Source organism: Manacus vitellinus, unplaced genomic scaffold (assembly GCF_001715985.3).
Source record: "Manacus vitellinus isolate BGI_N305 unplaced genomic scaffold, ASM171598v3 scaffold_49_pilon, whole genome shotgun sequence".
NCBI classification, from domain to species: domain Eukaryota; kingdom Metazoa; phylum Chordata; class Aves; order Passeriformes; family Pipridae; genus Manacus; species Manacus vitellinus.
The window spans coordinates 5,160,586-5,181,801 of record NW_021940603.1 but is presented as its reverse complement, the minus strand read 5'-3'; the positions used below and the strand labels follow the sequence as shown (position 1 = coordinate 5,181,801).

General features: G+C 37.7%; 1 protein-coding gene across 2 annotated transcripts in view; it reads left to right on the top strand.

Moving 5' to 3' along the window:
- CUL3 (cullin 3) overlaps window positions 1-21,216 on the top strand; it is a 58,082-nt gene that overhangs the window by 16,959 nt on the left and 19,907 nt on the right. For both annotated transcript variants that reach the window (XM_018080009.2, XM_018080010.3), the window contains exons 2-5: window positions 4,598-4,795; window positions 11,562-11,675; window positions 18,448-18,608; window positions 19,843-19,957. In XM_018080009.2, the coding sequence (XP_017935498.2) occupies window positions 4,598-4,795; window positions 11,562-11,675; window positions 18,448-18,608; window positions 19,843-19,957 (588 nt within the window). The remainder of the gene's footprint in view (window positions 1-4,597; window positions 4,796-11,561; window positions 11,676-18,447; window positions 18,609-19,842; window positions 19,958-21,216) is intronic.

Sequence of the window (21,216 nt, the reverse complement as noted above, 5' to 3'; positions counted from 1 at the left end):
CAAAGCATTTATTTCTATGCAAAGAATTTCCAGCAGTAGATCTGGTGGGTTTTTGTGAGTCTGGGAGTTTTAGTGTTGTTCTTTGACTGCAGTTGGTTTAAGCCAGGGAACAAATGCCTGGTTCCACTGGGGACCACAAGTATTTTGTTGCTCACCTTTGTTATCCCTCAATGCATTTCCTTTGGAAGACTGGTACTGGCAGTTTTAGAAGGTCACATTTACTCAAGGAGCCCTGGTTTTCCTGCTTCCTCAGTGTACAGCCATAGTGTGTATCACCAGATCACATGGGGATTGAGGTTGGAAGTCACTTCAGGACTTCCTTGTCCAGCCCCACTGCTTAAGCAGGGTCACCTAGAGCTGGTTGCTCAGGGCTGTATCCAGATGGCTTTTGAATCCATGTCCAAGGATGGAGACTCCACAGCCTCTCTGGGCTCTTTGCCAGTGCTTGGTCACCCTCACAATAAAGTTTTCCTGATGTTCAGGGGGAATCTCCTGTGTTTCAGTTTGTGCCCGTTGTATCTGGTCCTGTCATGGGGCACCTCTGCAAAGAGGCTGGTTCCCTCCCTCTTCAGTACACCCTCCCACTGGCTTTTGTATGCACTGATTTGATCCCTGCAGGGTTTCCCTAGGCTGTCTTTCTCAGCCTTTTCCCATGTGAGAGGTGCTCCAGAGGGTGGTTAGTGGCCTTTCACTGGACTCTCTCCAGTATGTTCATGTCTCTCTTGTACTGGGGAGCCTTGAACTGGACACACTACTCCACATATGTCTCTCCAGTGCTGCACAGAGCCCTTGACCTACTGGCAATACTCCTCCAAAAGCAGCCCACAATACCATTAATCTTCTTTGCCTCACAGGCCCATTAGTTCATCTTCAATTTGATGTCTGTCAAGTGCTCTCGGTTCTTTTCTGACAAATCTGCTTTCCAGCCAGTTGGCCTCAGCAGGTCTTAACACATGGAGTTGTTCCTGCTCCCTAGGGACAGGATGTTGCACTTCCCTTTGACCTACATGACTAGAAGGAGGGTGATTAATATTTTGTCTGAAGTTGTATGTTAATCAGAAAACTCCTAGAATTGAGCTGTTCTGTTGTGATTGATGCCAGTAAGTTACTCAAACAGGTGCCTGTAGTGTCAGCTTCTGGGAGGGAGACACTGAGAAGTCTGTTCAGGACTGTTACCAGCTTTACCTGCTTTTCGGGTGATAATGGCAGTAGATTGCTGGCAGTGATTGTTTATTTGGTCTTGGTAATTTTTAATATGATAGACAAACACTGTTAAAGGAAGGGGCTTGAGAGTGATCCTGCACTGTGGAATAAAGGACATTTTGAGTCCTTTGCAGACTTTTTTTTTTTTTTGGTGAGATGATTGCACTTTCATGTACACTGACGTTTTAGTCTAATTTCCTCAAGATGTACTTGTGCTATGCTCTGAGTTCAGATGTTTGTGTTCGAGTTGCATCTTTGAATCATTAGCATTTGGGCAGCGGTTTGTGGAAGTTTTCCAACTAGCGGCTTCTTATAAACAGCTCTCTCTCCTGCCAATAACAGACTTGGTCTCTCTCCCATTCCCCAAGAAAGGTAATGTTCAGATAAGCAGGAGTACATTAACACATTTCCTCTATTTGGACACTGGCTTCTTACTATCTTGGTGAATCTGGGTGTAGGCACTACTGAAGTTAATGGGATTTTGCTTCTGAAAGCCTTTCCAGACCTGTGTGTGTGGTTTTTTTTTTTCCAAAGCACCAGCAGAAGCAGCAATCCGGGTTCTGCTAAATCTGCAACAATACACGACACGAGCAAGGCAACTGTATTAAAAATGTGGAGTTCACTTTTAAAATATAACCATTAAAAGAAATCTGGGAATGAACATGAAAAAACATCAGGGCTCTAATTCTGTGTTCATATTTGTGGAAGTCTATCACTCATAGAGTAGGGATCCAGAGAGTTGCATAAATTTTCCCTGTTGAGTCACAGTTTTCTAATAGTGTTTTCAGAGATGCTTTTGTACAGAATTTTGAAAAATGGCAAAGTGTTTGAGTAGTATCAAAAATGTATGTATTGGTTAGTTGTTTGGATTTTAAATCTGCATACAAGCCTGACTTAAGGAAAAGGGGATGAAAAGAGATGAACCTGTGAGTTAAATAATCCAAGGGTAGATTTAGCCATTGCAAATCTAATGTACCTTTGAGAATACAGGAAGACCTCTTCTGTTCAAATGGTACACAATTTTTCAGCAGTGGAGAGGAAATAATACATTTTTGCTCAAACTTTACTGCAGTGACTTACTGCCAAATAGAGTGGAATTATTTAAAGTGTTAGGAGTCTTTGCTTTGTTAGAAAACACTGCTGCAAATAAGCCAGCTGTGCTAGAGCTTTTTTGGAAGACAGTGCTCAGATATCCTAGATATCCTTGATATCCTAGAACTTGAGCAAACCTGTTCCCATAAAACCTCACAGATGTTAATCTAAGTCATCAGCAGAATAGGAAGCTGCACTGAAAAGCAGAGTCCTTCATGCTTAATCCTAAAAGGTAATAAGTTTATAATACTTTTTCAAATATTTCTGTATATTTATCCCATGGAGGTGTGTACTCCTTAAAATTACCTTTTATGCACCTTTCTTGTGCTTCCAGACCAGAGCAGCTTGTGGTGTGTCAACTGTTAAGTGGCAGAAAGCTCCATGTTCATGTTTGTATTCAGTGAGTTTGGAGCAAATAACATTACAGTCTTTCCTTCGTTTTTATAGCATTTGGATTAAAAGTAGAAGAATTAAACAGTTCACTTTTAGTTTTTTCCTGAACAGATCTGAGTTATCCAAAGTGCTGCTTTATCTGTAACACCCAGAGGTGTTCGCTGTGACCAGCCCAGAAGCAGCAGTGCTGTAACACCTCCGTGATTTGCCAGGTTTATACAGATCACACCTTTTCTAAAATACAGGGTGCACTTAAATCACAGTTGAGATAAAAAGGTCGTGTTGGCTTGGAGATTCTTGATTAGCAAGGGGAGGAAAGGACACTGGGAGGTGTTGGTTTGAGTCTATGCTTTGTTTGAAAACAAAACCTCGTTTTTTTGAAAAGAAGGCTGAAAAGCTTTTACTTGGATTGCTGTCTGCAAATCTAAATGCTCGCCTTCATTATCAGTACTCGTAAAATTGCTGGTTCAGGAAGGCTTTAGAAAATAATTTCCCTGAAGAGGCACCAATGTAGCAAATGCAAATTAAAAACAGAATTACTGACCTTTCAGTATTACACATAGCAGAATAGGCAAAAAGTGTGGAGGGACACGTGACGTTCCATCCGCCATTCCTCTGCTACTTTGAGGCTTTACTTTTGGGAGATGGGGAGCTAAGAATTTTTGGATATCTAACACCATATCTCAAGTTTTTGGTATATAGAGTTGAGTAGTCTAGTGGATCTGGTATCAGAGAAGTGGGAAAAGTAGTGATAGGATTATTTTTATCATAAAAATCTTTGTATTTAACCAAAACTCCAGAAGACAAGCAGGATGGAAGATTGTGTGTTGTGTGTCTTGTTTTGATTTTGTTCAGCAGCCCACTCCCTCCCAAGGCAATGAATGGCTTCTCTTTATCATGAGCTGTACTTTTATTTGTAATGCCTAGAGAAGTTGATATGATAACTTGAAAATACATGTAAAAATATACTTGTTATGAAAAAAGTTCTGCTAATAATTGTGTTTGATTACAAATGCAGTCAAATCTAGTTTTCCATATTTTTCTTCTATTAATGGTTCTTGGGTGGAAGGGGAAGGAGAGGTAGACTACACCTGGTCATGATTTTCCTCTGTAATGTCACACCATTATTCTTTACTCTTTCACTACTTTAGCTCTTATTTAAAGGCTACTTTGACATTATTGGTAGACTGTTATCTGGGATATTGGTAGATTGGTGTGTGGGATATTTTCTTTTTCCACAGTAACTGTGGGAATAGCAGCTTTTTTTCTCTTCACTCTTCATCCTTTTTCTTTACATATAAAATGCTAACTCAGTTCCTGTTTTCATATAAACTAAACCAAAGTGACTCACAAACTTTGAGCAATCCTGACATCTGATAATTTTTTGCTACACTTACTTGCAATCCCAGATACTGTTTTATCTGACATATTTTGAAGCACCTAGTGGATCAAGCAGATGACTAAGTTTGCTAACCCTGTGTCAGACATTATCTGTTATCATACAGGTTGATTTGGGGTCTGGTGAAGCAGATTAGTGTTGCAGTACAATTTAGGAGGCACCAAGTAATGTGTAGTATGGGATGAGAGTTAACCATCCACCATTGTTAGCACTGTGGAGGAAGAGTAGGGAAGAAGGTCATGTCCATGAATACCTGGCTTTCCACCTAAAAAGGCTCTGGAGTTGGATTCTGTGGTTTTGCAGCTCTGAAAGGAAAAACCATTAAACTTTAACAAATTACAATTTCCGTAACTGTTTCTTTAAATCCTTGCTAGTTTCATAAACACTATTTTAATAAAGTTTGAGAAACCTTGTGATAATAAAATCAACAAGATGTGGCAGAACAATTACCTTCTATTATCCATATTCTTTTTTGATTCTAAACAATAACATGTTGTTTTATTTTTACAGATGACTATGGATGAGAAATATGTGAACAGCATTTGGGATCTTCTGAAAAATGCAATCCAAGAGATCCAGCGTAAGAACAATAGCGGTCTCAGTTTTGAGGAGCTGTATAGGAATGCATATACAATGGTGTTACATAAACATGGTGAAAAACTCTACACTGGACTAAGAGAAGTGGTCACTGAGCATCTAATAAACAAGGTTTGTCGTTTTAATTAAAATGGAAGTATCTTATAGGAAAGAATTCTGAACAGTTATTTAAAGGACAAAAAAAAATCTAACTTTATAATGTCGCCTCGTGTTGCAGTTGTGTAGCTTCTCTCAGAAACAGTAGCATAGAGCTAACACCCAGCTCAAATGACTTCATGTTCCAGGTACTGTTTTTTGTAAGTTACTAATGGAGGACAGACCATAGAAAGTGTGTGAAAGTGTATAACAGGAAACAACTTTTGTTGAAGAATAACTGTTGAGAGCTGGGGATCTTTTTTTTTAAAGTTTGTGGCCTTTTTGGTGGCATTTTATGACTTTCTTAGGCCAAATTTTGGGTTGTTTTCGAGTCAGTTTTTTCATCTGTGGAACAAAATAAATACCAGTGTAAGAACCTGTTTGTTATGGGCTAATGAACTAATTCACAAGTTAATGAGAGAGTTGTGGTAGGATTATGCTATTTAAAGAGGCAGTAGGCACTGTTCAAAAACATCAGCTCAGCAACAACAAAAGTCCTGAGTAGTCTGTATTCTATCATTTTGGCTCTTGCAAAACTTGGTCAAAATGACATGCAGAAACTTCTTGTTTCTGAAGATGTATCATCAGAGAAAAGGACTCTTTAGGTCTCATGTTAAACCATGGAACCACCTCTCCTGTCTTTGAGAGAAAAGTTTAGAATTGATTTAATAAGTATGTAATTGAACGAAGTTAAAACTCACTTTTTAGGAGTCCACGTAATATTTAGGGATAATTGGAATTCCAAGTCTGGAGAGATGCCTGCCTTGCTCCATATCTACCTATCTTTGAAAAAAAGACACATGTCCACTCTGATCCCATATACTGGCTGTTTTTACAACACCTGAAAAGCAAAGTTGTACACCATCATGTGTGTTGGATGATTATTTATGGCTGAATTACAGGGAATGGATGGGAGGTTTATGTCTAAATAATGCAGAATTCTTGGGAGTTTTTTGTACATTCCAACTGGAGTTACTGCTGTGGATGAGAAATGTGTTATTTTCTTTCTAAAATCTTAGTTTCAAAGGTGTGCTCTGAACAAGTATAGTCTAAAACTGCTTCTAACGTGGACTTTTTTTACTGTTGCACGAGAGGACACATCCTGTATGAAGTGGCTGAATAATTTATGGCTCTTTTCTATAACTGTAGCACATCTGTGACTCTCAAACTCTTCTGTTTTCATAATCTGTGCATGCATAATCTGTACTAGTAGCTCAAAGCTACTCCTTGTCCCTTTTGAGTATTTACTTGGGGATATTATGTCGAGGTACTTATAGATGGAAGTATGGAAAAAATAGTGCATTGTTTACTAAGAATAGGATCAGTTCTATAATGACATCTTATGTTTGTGCCATTAGTACTTGTGGTAAGATAGATTAAAAAAAAAAAGTTTTGTTTAACCTCACACTTTGTCACAGAAATTTTAGAGAAATTTTTTCTGTTCACTGTCTCTTCCCAAGGGCAATTCTCTGTTAAATTTTAAGTAGCTAATTAACAATAAATCCTCTCATCACAAGTCTTTGTAAATTTAGAGACTCAGTGGTGAATGCTAGAATTTAGGAGAGGGAGATTTTGCCAACTGAAACGTTCATTAAATTTCATAACTTTTATAAAAATGAAAATGTGCAGAAGTGAGTCACTTTTTACTGAAGAACTACACTCAATTCAGGGAGCACTGCTGAGGAGCCAAACCCAAATTTGAGATTGCTAGAATCCTTGAAACGTCATTGTCCTTTGCTGTCTACATCTGCTGATTATCTTTTTACAAAAAAGCTACATTCCTGTGGTATTCCTGTCATGCTGGTTAATTTAGAATAGATGAAGAGACTGGGTAGAGGCAACATGTATGTTCAGATGTTTTTACAAATAGCTTTAAAGCTTGGAAAGCACAAGCTTGTATTGTTGGTGAGACATGGTTAGGAGCTGTGTTTACACTTTATGCTTATTTAACTATTAGAAGAAAGTTGTGCTTATTCAGCATTTTAATTAGAAACCAAATACTTTTCTTATAAGCATTTAACTTCTCAACAACAGGACGTAATACAGTGTACTGTCCTTACAGCCTGTTTAATTGTAAATAAAATGATAGGTGCAGATGGAATCAATACAAGGTACATTCCTGCAAGGGAGTTACTGTCAAGTGTGCTTGGTTTTGAACTCTCACACCCTAATGGCTTGTAAGTACTAATCACCAGGTTCTGGCTGCATGATGAGGGCAATAGAAAGGCAGGTACTCTGCATCACTGAGAGGAGTCAGCTGTCCTGAACTACCCTGTTTTTACTACAGGGTAAGGACATGCTAAAACTTGTCTTTACCTGTGTATTGACATCATTATTTAAGTAGGGTACAAGTAGACCTATTTAAAAATACAGTTGAATTTTGAAAGTACTGAAGCCTTTCATCTTAATTCAAGTATTTAATTCCTGTGCATCAGGTACTTCACTGAGTTCTCCCTTTCTTGCCCACTTGATGTGGACAGTCTTCCTTCACAGCTCTCAAATCTAGTTTGTTACTTCTTCATACAAATGTTAAGTGTTTTTTTTAAAAACAGAGCTTAATTTACAGTTCTCTAAACCATTTGACAATGAGCAACATCACTTGTGTTACAATAAACAAAAATCTCGACGTTAAAAAGTTTACAGGATAATATTCTTGACGTTCCTTTTATACATAAGTCTTTGAGACCTGATGAGATGCATCCCGAGTCCTGAGGGAAGTGGCTGATGTAGTTGTGGCCTTGAATACCTGAAGAGTGCCTACAAGAAAGGTGGAGAGGAAATTTTTACACTACAAGACATGTAGTGACAGGACAAGAGGTAATGGCTTCAGACTGGAAGAGAGTAGGAAGAAATTCTGGTGAGAAGTGAGGCTGGTGAGACACTGGCATGGGTTGCCCAGAGAAGCTGTGGATTCCCCATCCCTGGAAGTGTTCAAGGCCAGGTTAGATGGGGGTCTGAGCAACTGAGTCTAGTGAAAGGTGTCCCTGCCCATGGCAGGGGATTTGGAATGAGATGGTCTTTAAGGTCCCTTCCAACCCAAGCCATTCTATGATTTTTATGCACACATCATAGTCTAGTGAAATCTAAACCCATGACATGCAACATACCATAAGCATTCTATAAACTGTGTGTGTGTGACAAAGGAATTCATTGATTTGTTGGCCAAGCCCAGTACAGTCTTGTTGATTTTTCAGTGCAGTGTACATCAGATTCAGAGATGTAAAGGACTGTCCTAAACTTAAATGGACTGAAATATGGTCATTTGGGGAGACACTAGAGCATTTCTGAAAAGAAAGAGGTGCTTGGGATATCCTCATGTCCTGCAATATGTCTTACTCTTACCAAACATCTCTACTGCTGTGACAGAATTGATACAGCTGGTTGAGTTTGGTAGGGACAGTACCTGCTATTTCAGAATAATAATACAGGCAAGCATGCAAGAAAGCATTTTTTAGGGAGGGCACAGAGCTGGTCACTGTGGCAGTGTTAAATGCAGAAGGAATTGTGTGGGGTGCTGGTGCAGAAGGTGTGGGCTGAAGGAAGCATGTCTGCTCTGGGACTCAGTTGTGTCTGGTATCCTTTGCAAGCTTTAGAATTTGCTATTGTGGTGTCACAGAGAAAAGGGGAGAGATAAGAGAGGCATCTCCTACAGGGAATTTGAAATTATTTCCATAACATCAACAAATAGGGAGGAATGACACGAGAAGTTGTGTAGGAGGTGAATTACCCATTGAGCATTAGGGTGTACTGTAAGCCTGACTGACAATGTATGAAGTGTTATCTGCCTTTATATTTTCTTAATGATGTTTTCAGATGATCTTTTGCAAGTCTACTACTATATGGAGGGCAAAAGAATGTGAGGGAATTGCCAGAAAGTAAGTAACAGTTCAGAATCATCAGTATTCTTCAGTATTGGTTTTTTTCTTTCAGCAGTAGGATAGCAGCTGCAGGGATGAACAGACATTTCTGGTAAAATCATAGTTAATCTGTTAACTTACTTGGGACTCTTAAGATTTTAGAATACCATCTTTTAGACTACTTGGATTTTTGTAGAAGATAAAGAAACTCCATAATAAAAGTTTTGAAGGCTTGAGACCTTAGTTCAGAAAGTGCTGTTCTCTACTGCTGCTCCCCATAGAAGGTTCTGGCTGTCCTTACAAGTAGTGGAAATTACATAATTGAACTATTTGTGCTGCTGCATCAGGCCAGGCACTGTAAGAGAGAAAATACTAGGCCATAAGTCTGCTTTGTGTACACTTGATAAAGAGTTATTTAAAGGTATTGAAAGCTTCTGCCAACTATTCTTAAGAGACTGGGGGAAGGGTTCTGTATTTCCTGAAGATCTGTATCAAAATGCAGTTGAGCCTGAAGTTATACACTGGATTTCATCCTTGCAACTATAAGACCACCTTACATAGATTATGAAGTTGCTAATTTATTTTCAAGTGAGTCTTTATATGGACAGTCCTATTTAAACTGGCTTCCCTTGCCAATTCACTGTATAGCTGCAAATATTGTCACAGAAATCACTACAAGCTTCACTAATTCATAGTAACATTCTGCTGATAAAAATCTTTGAGACTGAGATTTTCCTAAGGCTTTGGAAGAGTAGCAGCTGTTTCTCTGAAGGGCTGTCTTCTCTTGTAGGAGAGTGTGGATATCCAGGTTTTTTTACTTCAAATCATTTATTCTACTGAAGTGGTTTGACTCTGCATCTTTGCATAGCTAAGATGTTATGTGCATTATAGTAGTTTTCCTGTAACGTTGTATTCATGGCCTATACAAGGAATGCTTTGAGCACTTATTAATTAGACAGCTGTTGTAAGAAATAATTTGGGTGGGTTTTGTAGCAACTAAAAGAATAGCTTCCCAAACCTCTCTGCAGCTTAAAATAAACTTTGGAGGATGTCACTGAGAAGAGGTACTCTTGAAGTAGTTTTGTTGTACAGCACTTTAAAACACATTTCCAGAAAGCCACATAACATTCTGTATGGAGCAGAGGTGGCACTGCTGTTGAGTGTTCAGGTGTCTGCTTGGAAGCAATTCATCACTGCTACCTGCTGGCAAGAACCCCCTTTTGCTCCCAGTTGGTGTGTGATTTGACACTGGCTGGCCCAGTAGCATTAGTGTGATGGATTTGTACAATCACAAAGGCACACTGCCTCTGTGTTGTTTGAAAAAAGTGTTGTAAAATTAATGTCCCTGGTTATCTGTGCTTATAAGCTAATCATGCTTTGGTAAATTTTACCTTTGTGGGTGATCTACCAAATAATGTTTTCGATGTTATTACATACTGGCCAAAGAAGTGAAAGCAACCATGTCACGTGTGTTTCTCTTGTTCTGGGAGATTCTGCATACTCTTCACAAGTATGTCTGCTGAAGTTTTTAATGCATATTTATGTTTTGGCTAAAAACTACATAGATTGGATGTTAACAGAGCACACATTTGGGAGACCAAAGGGTAAATAATGGTCATGATCAGGAAGAATGAGGCAGCTAAGCAGTGCTTATAACTGCATATTATGTTTTCCAAAAGTAAAAAGGAGAGGCCTTGCTCAGGTCTGCAGAGTGGGTGTTTGAAGACTTCAGAAAGCTTTGAACAACCTACAGATACATGTGTTGCCTAGATTCAGGAACAAGGTGAATATTGTTGGGATAAGCTTCCAGAGATTCTTGAGAAGAGACCATTGTGTTTGTGTGATGTGCCATGCTCTGTCTCTGGTTTGCTCATCTAAGTTTATGGAGTATATATAGTAGTGTGGCAGACAGACTTCCTTGTTATGCTGGTTTGGCCTAATAACTGCATAAAACTTTAACAGAATGAAGTCTCTCAGGTGGTTGCATGTGATGTTGGTGCAGTTTGTGGTTGCTTGCTGTGTGCATTTTATTTTCCTCTTTGAATTCTCTGTGCTGAAATTTGCACTCACCCAAGCATAAGTGCAGATCTGTAAATGTGAGAATACATTCTGTTGGGTTACAACGAGGGCAGAATATATTCTTCATGTTATGTCAAAAGTCAATTCCTGCATTTTGTTAACTCTGGAATATTTTTTTTTACGTTGCCATGGGTTTCTCCTTTACATGAGTTTAAAGCTTGAGCACCATAGTATATTTCTGCTGCATAAAATCAAAATATGAAACTGGATGCTCTTTTTTTATTAACAGGAGTAGTAGTGGCAAAGAAGCATAAAGTCTGAAGTTGAGACAGATGAATCAAATGAGCAAATACATTTGTATAAACAAAGATGACTTTTTTTTCTCGTTGCTGGAGAGTATGGACTGTCAGTGTAAGAATCTGGTCTTTACCAGTGATGGTTGTTTGCTGTAACTTTATGCTGTCTCAGCTTGTCTCTCTAAATGTCATCATGGCCAATTTTCCACCTGTACTTGTTCCTGTTTGTAATATTGACTGCTACTAACCAGTATTCTAAAATTAATTGTGATAGTAAAGTTAACATTACTTTAAACACTATAACATAGGAGATAAAACCTTTGAAGAGTTGTAAAAAAATACTTTTAACATTTGAGATTTCAGGAATTCCTTTGAAATTTAATACCTATGTTTATTTTGTTCTTCGTGGTTTTAGTCTCATTTTTCTTACATGTGTGAAGTCATATTTTTCCACAGAAAAGTTCACAGAGGAGCAAGGAAATTTGTGCTGAAGCTAAGTTTGTTAAGATTTAAATGCTGCAGGAGAAACTGACTTGAGTTTATGGCAATCTATTATTTTTTTTGCTTCAGGTGCGAGAAGATGTGTTAAACTCCTTGAATAACAACTTTCTACAAACACTAAACCAAGCGTGGAACGATCATCAAACAGCAATGGTGATGATTAGAGACATTCTGATGTATATGGTGGGTATTCTGCTATTTCACACATTTACCTGTGCAGTAAATTGTCTTTTGACAAATCCAAACAAATAAAATGGAGAGATAAAAAGCAAGGCTTGCTTACCACTCCTTTTCCCAAGACTGTTCTCTGTCCCCTGTTTTGAATTTCCCATGCAATACTCTTGTATGCACAGGTGTTTGACCAAATGTAATTGGTTTCTTCTTTTAGATTATCTCATTATCACTTGAAAAATTAATCTGAAAAATGGTTGAACTTTGCAATTCTTAAAAGCTGAGCTGGTCAGACCCATTCTGGCAGGTTATAGATGTGGCTTGCATGTTGTAGTTCATGTAGCAGTGTTTTCTTACTGTGGAAAGCATGATGGTGTAAAGTCTCCTCAGGCTTCCAGTGTAGTTGTTCTTTAAGGTTAAGGATTTGAAGAGGATAACTTTGGTACAGTGTGTGTCCTTGAATGTTAAATTCCAACTGAATCCTTTCCTGTTCATACAGAGCTTGGGTACAAGATTGTGGTGTACATAGATGAGAATGTGCTCTCTGGTTGCAGGCTTGCAATTTCTTACCTACATTAAACAGAAAAGGCTTTTTTTTTTTTTTGAGAGAAGGCCTAACATTTTTGTCTCTGGATTGTGTTATGCTTTAGGTAGTTGGTATGTATTTAAATTCCCATAATGGTAGGCATACTCTAGTATGCAGGAGAGTATTTTTGCTTAGCTTCTAATGAAGGGCTTTGACTTGACAAAGAAGAGAAAAACTTGTTGAGATGCTGCAGTTTTTTATATAAAATAATTTTTTGCCAAAATATCATACTAAAGATAGTACTTTGTGCAGTATTAGACAGTGAAGGACAGACAATGATGGCAGCTTTTTGGTAAAAAATGGTAATTAACTGGAATTGTTCTCTGTCTGCTGAAAAACTGGAGTTGAGATCTCATCTTGTAGCTGCTAAAGATCTCACCCTATGACATTGACCATGTTTGTATTAGCTGTGAAGTCCCCTTTGGTTAATAAGCTGCTAAAAATTAAAGAATTTGGAGTAATTAATAACGTGGTTATTTTTTTAATGGATTTAGTGGCCTTCATGTTGAGGGTTGGTTTTGGTTTATTTCAGTTGGGAAAAGACCAAAATCTAGAGGGCTGGATAAAATACCTTCAAGTGACACTGAATGACTTGTGTATTTTTATCTTGCCAAAAGGAAGATGGAGAGATTATTTTCAAGACAGACTGTCTTTGCTGTGAGAAATCCTGGAATCTCTAATCTGTTTGTGAAGGACAAATACAAATCAATTGCTGCAAGATGCAACTAGGCAAATTCAAGAATAGTTAAGGATTAGATTAATCTACCAAAGCTAGTGGTGAATTTTTAGAAATGTTAGGAGATGGAATCCAGAGCTTTCCAGGGGAGTAGCTGTTGTGTTTTAACCAAATATTATATATTATTTCAGTTCAGAAGGTGCTGAATACTCCAAGGTAATGGGTAATGCAATGTTATCTCCTACTCTTAAAATCAGTAAATTTTTGATCCTTCAAAGAGTGGCAGAGAAAATTGGCTTATCAGCCAATTTTCCTGTTTCAGTCTGTTGACCAGTATATTAAGGACCAAAGGGCTCCCTCTTTGAGGAAGGGATACATACTGCAGTTACCACTTCTGGGGGAAAAGGAGAGCTGTTTACCAGTTTACCAAGTATTTTTTGCACTCAGAGAGCAATGCCTTGGCTTTGGTTTAAAGCCCTTGAGTGCCGTTCAAACATCCAGACAGCCTTTTCTTTTCCACCAAAATTTCAGGGGATGGAAACCTGCAACATTCCTACAAGTGCAAATTGAACTTAATGGGTTATCTTCTAGATTCAGAACAGAATAATAAATAAACTTTCATACCTCTGGATTATATTCCATGTGCTGTTTGACGGTCCCTAATTATTTCAAGTGGGTGTTCAGTTGAGCCCTCTGCTTGCCTAATTATTTGCCTTCCATTGATTTTTTTCCTTGTATCAAAGACCCAAAGAAACAGAAAAAACACATCTGAAATAAAATATATTCATAGTATAATAGTAAAAATACAACAAAATTTTCTTCCAAAATGCCTATATAAACTTGTCAAGCTTTAGGAGTGCTGATGTCTGTTTGTTAAACCTCTGTAACATAACATGGGGTTATAAGAGAACTATCTAATGCAAAGAGCTGATGCAATGGGCACACTCCCTTCTTTTCTTTGACTTGGAGGGGCATAAGACAAATTGTCAATCGAAAATACATGCTTTGATTACAAATTAAAAGTATAAGCCATAGTTCAAAATAGGATTATTTTCAAAGATTTGCAGTTTCATCTTTGTCAGTGGGATGTCCTCTTGAGTCAAACACAATTTGCTTCATTCAAAAGAGACTTTAGAGCAGGAAACTTCCAGTCTTGAGTATGTGTTCGTCCCAGAAGTTTGGAATTTTGGAAATTAGTTTTGTGACTGCTAGGGCCACAAAATCATACAGTGATGGAACACCTGTGAAAGATGAGACCTGACTGCTCTTCAAAGAAACAATTTTCAAGAACTTCATAAAATAAGGGATGATTTGTTCTTTTATGATGTTGAGTCTGAGTGACATGTAGGATTATAGTGATATCCTTATGTCAGAAGTTGTCTATAGCTACATGAAAAATATTTTCTCTAAAAAAACCAAACAGTGTATAAACTCAGTCACCAGGCACTGTTAATTGATATGCTTGTGTTCTACCAGGAGAAGTATATGCAATTCTCATATGTTTGTAAGTAAAGCATAACCCAATCCCTCTCTTATTTTGTAGGCCATCTCAATTACCCATCACTTTCAGGAAATGTACCTATTGCCCAACAGACCATGTGACATCAGTGAAAGTAAAACATTTAACATCCTCTTGAATTCTGGTCTTACTCTCTTAAATTCTTACTTCAGCCTAGTGATTGTACATCTTAAACTAAACTCTAACTGTTTTAATGCCACATTTGTTTTCCAGCTTTGTTTCACCCATTGGCTGTCATATGATTTAAGTCAAAACAAACCCCTCTCCAACCCACCTTAATTTCTTTCCCCTATTTAATTTTTCTACTTTTGAAATAAAAATAAATTCAAATAGATCTTTTTTAGAAAGGCATGAGTTTTGCACATTGGGGTTTCTGCATTATGATACTTAATGACTAGAATACTTGCTGTTTGAGGTTTATGGCAGGATTTCATTGTATGTGCAGAACCTCTTCCACCAGCACTAAATTACCTTGTCTCTTGTGATACTCTCTTGTGAAAAGTCTGTTGGTTTCAGGTCTGTTGTAGGTGTAGTGTGAGGTTTTGTAACCTTTTGCATAGTAAAGATGTGTCGTGACTTTATTGAGACATTCCAGTTTCCACGACTGAATTTCAAGTTTATGCAGTTCCAGTGTATGTTGTAGGATACAGCACTAGCTCTCTTCCTTTTGCTTTGCATGTTTAGGCTACAATAATCAGTGCCAGAGTAGGTGTAATACTCTCCATAACTTCATGGCACTGTCTGCAGTGAGCAGTGAGGCACCAAAGCACCCAAGTCATGTTCTAAGTAGCATCTTTGCTGAGTCAGGCACGTACTGTTGAAGCACTGAAGTGATGCACTACAGTTGGGCATAGCTGAAATTCAGCCTCACAGCAGCAGTGTAAGCATGTCCACAGTGGGTTTATTTAACTGCTGTATGTTATGGGAGCAGTGGAGGTGCAGTTGTTTGGTCTTCAAGCAACACTGAAGACCATTCTTAGAATGTGTAATGGAAACTGGGTTAAACTGGATTCTGTGGTGTTCCTTCTCTATTACTTGTACTTGCTAAATTTAAAGCAATTTCAGGTGTGTGAGTGCAGCAGTCACACCCCTGGCTGTGTTATAGGCATATGGGCAGTGCCAGTTACACACCATCAGAAATGAACAATTGCTCCTGCAAATACAACTGTGTATTTTTCAGGGGGCAGAGGATTCCCTTCTCATCCGTGCTGTGCACTAAGATGGTGTCTTTTTTTTTAAGCCAGCACTGACAGATTGGATATGTGAGTTTTGACCTCAGGGCATGTGTCTCTTACTGTCCATACCTTACACACAAGGTAAAAAGGAGAAATTGTTGTTTTTATTTCCAGAACTAGCATCAAAGACACTTACTATATATACATAGTCAAGGGTGTCTGAAGGCTGCAGCATCCAGGTAGTTTGCAGAGATGGGCAAAACGTGGCTGGTGATATTTTACAGTAGGTAACTTTAGTTCAGATCAGAATTCTGCAGTATAAGCAGGACTGTAGTTTATGAATAATTGCTGTCTGAAACTCCACCCTTGTCTTCTAAAAGTTACTCTTACCTTTAATAACCTGCTGCTTCTCCCTGTGGGAGGTGATTGCTGTGCAGTAGTGTGTGTAGCCTCATCAGTCAAACCTGTTCCCCACTGGGGCTTTCTCTCTATGATTACTTTTTTTGGATTGGGAGAGCTTCCAGTAAACAGTAAATGTGATCTGTTACCAAGGGCGAGCAAATCAGCAGTATCAGAAATGTTAATGTTGCTGCTCTGGTTTGGGTATTGTAGAGTGGTCTGGCTTACTACAGAGGCATGCTGATACACTGAGAGGAGTTTCTAGTGCAGTTACTATTTTGTGATGGCACTGTTTAGCACTGCCACAACAGAAGCTATGCAGATGAGTCATGGCTTTAATCCTTTTAGATACCCTGCTGCCTGTGCTTTAGAGGCCTGAATATTTTTGGGGAATGATATATTCTTTTCTCCTCAAGTCACATAGTATATCAGATGTTACTTTTTAATTTACTCTTTCATCTCTTTGAAAATATATTTTAAACCTGTCTTACTTGAGAATCCCATTTACTTCTGTTCTTGATGCAAGTGTGTAAATAAGGAAGTGAAATAAACAACCTTGTTTGTAAATAATGAAAAATGAAGTACATATTCCAAAGACCCAGACCACCATGTATCACTAAACTAACTTCATGAGACCAACTAGTAAACATTTTGCTTTGAGGCAGAATTGGGCTTCCTTCACGAGCCACAGAGAAGGGATATCTGACCTGTTCCCAGCTTGTTTTTTTCATTTAAATGAGCTGCTGCCTGTCTGAAGGGAGAGAGTGGGAAATCATTCATTAATAGCAGAACCCAGTGTTTTGCTTTCCTCTGGTCACCAAGTGGCAATCTGGCACATAATTAATATATAAAAACTTCACCATGTAAGTTCAGCTGCTAAACTGTGTGCTGTCTTTTCCTTCTGATTTTTTGTAATTGTGGAATTTATATAAACTTGTGATTTTGTAATCTGTTTTCCATAGTCTGAAGCATAACATTTGTTCTTTTAATGGTTTCATTTTCTAGGTGTTTGAGTAGCTTTACTCTTCAATACTGAGTGTGATAAAACTCTTAAGATAGTTGACAGAACCAGTGGAGAAGCTGATCTTTATACGCAATTTCAAACATTGACCTTCATCCTTTACAGAATTTGATTTTTTTATTATTATGTTGTTATAGCTATGTACATTCTCAGAAAACCATATCCCAGTCAGATTTATGAGTGGGTACAAAACTCTAACTTTTTCTAATATCATTGTCCTGATGCTTAAATGGTAGCAAAACAGTATTTTTAGTAATTACTCAAGCTATGATTTTAGAGGAATGGATTATTCCCTGACAGAAATGAAGAAAAATAATTATTGCTCATCTCAGAAAAAGGTTGTAAAAGCTCACCATTTTTCTACTCAATGTTGTTTTGATGGGTCTTACCTGGTACAGCACTAGTGACTATTAAGCAAATGCATGCATTTTCTGTCTACTAGTAACTTTATTAATAACCTTCCTTTTCTAGAGAATTGAGGAGTTGGGAGAGAGGAATAGGAAAGGGGAGACAAATTTCTGGAGCCCTTCTGTGGGTGGCAATAAGAAACTCAGGATCTGCTCAGTAATGTCTCAGTCAACTCCATACGATGGATTTTGGGCTATGAGGTCTTGGAATGCTGATCTGAGGATCAGTGTCAGTTTGTAAATATAGGTGGATAAAAAAGTAGATAGCTGAGGAACTTGATCATTCCTATAGACTGAGATTATGTAGGGAGATGGAATTTAAACCCATATTGAAACAAAAAAATATTCTTCTTTTGCCATTCTTTTCTTTTTTGAGTGTTTGTGTATGTGTGCAATTATAATGAAAAATAACATTTCCTCAAGTTGAATGAAAGTGAATTTTTTTTCATGGGAGGGAAGGGTGTCAACAGAAGTCCGTCCTTCTGTACAATTTTGCAGTACCAATCCACAAAGATTGTGATTGCAGCTCTTCTCATTTTGGCTTTACTTTTTCTTCTGTTCATCTAATGATGCTCTTTCAGGAGAAGTCACTGAATATTGCATTTTGGTTGCCTAAAAGGAGAGGTAGGAAGATGCATGGGGAGGTGGGGAAAAATTTTAGGAAAATGAATTAAGATCAGAAAGGGGTGGATAGAAGGGACTTGAGTAGGTAAGTAAGACCTCTTTCAGATTGTGCCCTGAATTTTGTCAGTAGTTGGAGGTTCCTCTGCACCCAGACTAAAAAGTGTCAAGGCTGTAGATTTGTTCTGCCATGCTTTAGCAGTAGACTTGCAGTGTAAATGAAGTTTTGGAAAACGGGGGGACTGGTTTTGAATTTTGAGGGTATTCATAATTTTTTTCTACCAAGAAAGGCACTGTACAGAAATAATCGATCTCTTTTATTTTTGAATAGCACAGATACACTGAATTTACAAGTTTTATTGCTGTGTGTGCCTTTGCAGGACCGTGTGTATGTGCAACAAAATAATGTGGAGAACGTCTACAATCTGGGCTTGATTATTTTTCGAGATCAGGTAGTTCGCTACGGCTGCATTAGGGATCACCTGCGGCAAACTCTGCTGGACATGATTGCAAGAGAAAGGAAAGGAGAAGTTGTAGACAGGTAAGATGTTTGTAAGTGACTGTCTTTAGTTATAAATGATGAGTGAGTCAAGAACATACAGAAACAATTAATTAGGCTTAAGGCTGCACCATTCGGATTTGTCCATAATCTGAAATATTTCTCGTACATTAAGTTTTAGCATAGTGGTAAATGGGGAAGCTTGTTAATACATTTTTTTAATATTTATCACGTGGTTTTTATTTAAACTTTTATTAAATGTCTCCATTACCACAGTGTGCTGAAGTGTTTAGTTATAAAGCAAAGTTTTGACAATTCTCTGCCTCTTGTTTGCTATTGTGTGTTTTCTCTGTACTGAGAGGTTGTTTAATTTTTTGGTACCTATTTATTTATTTTTTTTATTACATTTCCTCTTTTAATTCCAATTCCTTTTCCTTTCGATCCATTTGTTTCTTGGTAGGTGAGTTGCATCTCTGAGCTTTTAAATCTGTTTCACAGCTTCTCTGGCAAGTTTAGATGTGGAGTTTTGTGCCACACACTGCAGATACTGCAGCTGAAGGGACTTCAAATTTGCAAGTTTTCTTGTGCTTCTCCAGTTTCAGAACAGCTGTTGGGTGTGGGGATGTGTAAAATCCTTGCTACTTTGGCTGCAGTTCTGTGACTGAGATTGCCCAACATGCAATTTCTGAAGAGAAAGAATACTCCCTGACTACAGCTGTGTATTGTCCCCTACTGCCGGGAAGTGGAATTTTTTTTCTGGATGCAGTTCCTTTGTTTTCATTAACTTGCTGATACATTTTTATTTTGGTGGGGTTTATTTTGTGTTTGGCTGGGGGGGTGTTTTGGTTTTTATTAAACAACCAACCAACAAAAAATACTTAAACTTTGCACAGCAAATTCCATGCGTGCAATTATTTTAAATTGCTCAGTTCTGACCTACACATGCAGTTTTCTTTGAAGCAGTATTTTGGTTTATTTTCTTGTATATTGAAACATACTCTTCAGTCTTGCAAACTAGTAGAACTTGAGACCTGCTTCCCTATCACTGCATTTAAAATATTTAATAAACCTTATCAGCTCTTTAGTTTTGAACAAAACCAAACGATGTTGCTGGTATAATTTTCTTGAAAACGTGTCATGTATCAAAACAGATTTAGAATGGACTTGCTATTACTATATTTTATTTAATATCATGTTACAAGTTGTTATTCTGCTGTCTACTCTGTTTTACAAGCCTGTTGATTTCTCAAGTTGTTAACAACTTACTTTTTGGCAGAGGCGCAATAAGAAATGCTTGCCAGATGTTAATGATTCTAGGTCTTGAAGGAAGGTCAGTCTATGAAGAAGACTTTGAGGCTCCATTTTTGGAGATGTCTGCAGAATTTTTTCAGGTATGGCAGTGTTCTAATCTCGTGTTTGGAATGTTGTTGTAACTCCCTGGAATTGTGAGAATTGATGGTGCTTTAAATACTTGTTGCTTATTTGATGAGTATGTCCATATCCATTAAATTAAATAAGAAAAATAAGGACTAGCTTTGCAGGGGAAAAGTAACACAGATTCTACAGAATTAGCATAATTTGAATGTAGTTTTGAGCTGTGGGTGCCAATAACATGTGAAGTAATCATTATGCTAATCTTGTGCCTGCTGCTTTAGGCTATTTCATGCAACTGAGTCTACCCCTGCATTGCCCCCACAGTCTTTTTGAAATACCAGTAGCATGAAAGGTTCAAACTATTTCAGGCTGGGAAACCTGTCAAACTGCCTTGGAGGAAGCTTTTTCCTTCATAGTATCTACATTTGTGAGCTATTTTTTGTGATAAAATGAACTGAGTCAAGGAATTAAGTGTAAGCAAGTGGCTCTCCAGTTGTTGATCAGCCACCAAATAACACATTTTAAATATTCCCTGAGGTTTTTTTGTGAGATACTTTGAGAAGGAAAGCCAGTTGATTGCTTTTTGAGTGTAATCATGTTCATCTTGCTGGAAATTGTTATAAATTTTAAGAGCATGTTAAAAGATATCTAGATGAGATAATTTGTCAGTCTCCCAATTCTTATCCAGGATCAACTGACTGACTGTTGTATGCTCTGATCTCCAACCTGTTTTGAAAAGCTGAATCATATGTTGTACAACCATTTAAATGTCAGTGTGTACTGGTTTTCTTTGATGCTACATAAATTTAAGAAAACTCATTACTTTCATTTAAGTTCCATTTCTTAGCTCTGCCTTAAAAATAAATAAAATAAAAAAAACAAAACAAAAAAAAAAAAACACATCTTTTCACCAAAAGACTGACCAGTATGGATAAAAACAGTTTGACATGAAATAATGTGCTTAGCATTGTCACTAATGAGAATGATGACAACTGACATAAACTGGTATTTGAAAGGAATTTTTGCCTCTTCTCTCTCCCCATCGTTCTGTTTTCTTTGGACCTGTGGCTAAAACTCTGGTTGGTAACTGGAAACTAGGCTGGCTTAGGATGAAAAATATAGACCTTGTTTATATTGCATGTATCCCCTTATGTAACACATTTAGCATAATAGAACCTTCATTTTGTGTTAAGTGTGTACGTAAATCTTGGGTGTATAATGTGTTGGACATGCTGTGTTTGATTTGAACTTGCTTATAAATGCTGATCTGACATAA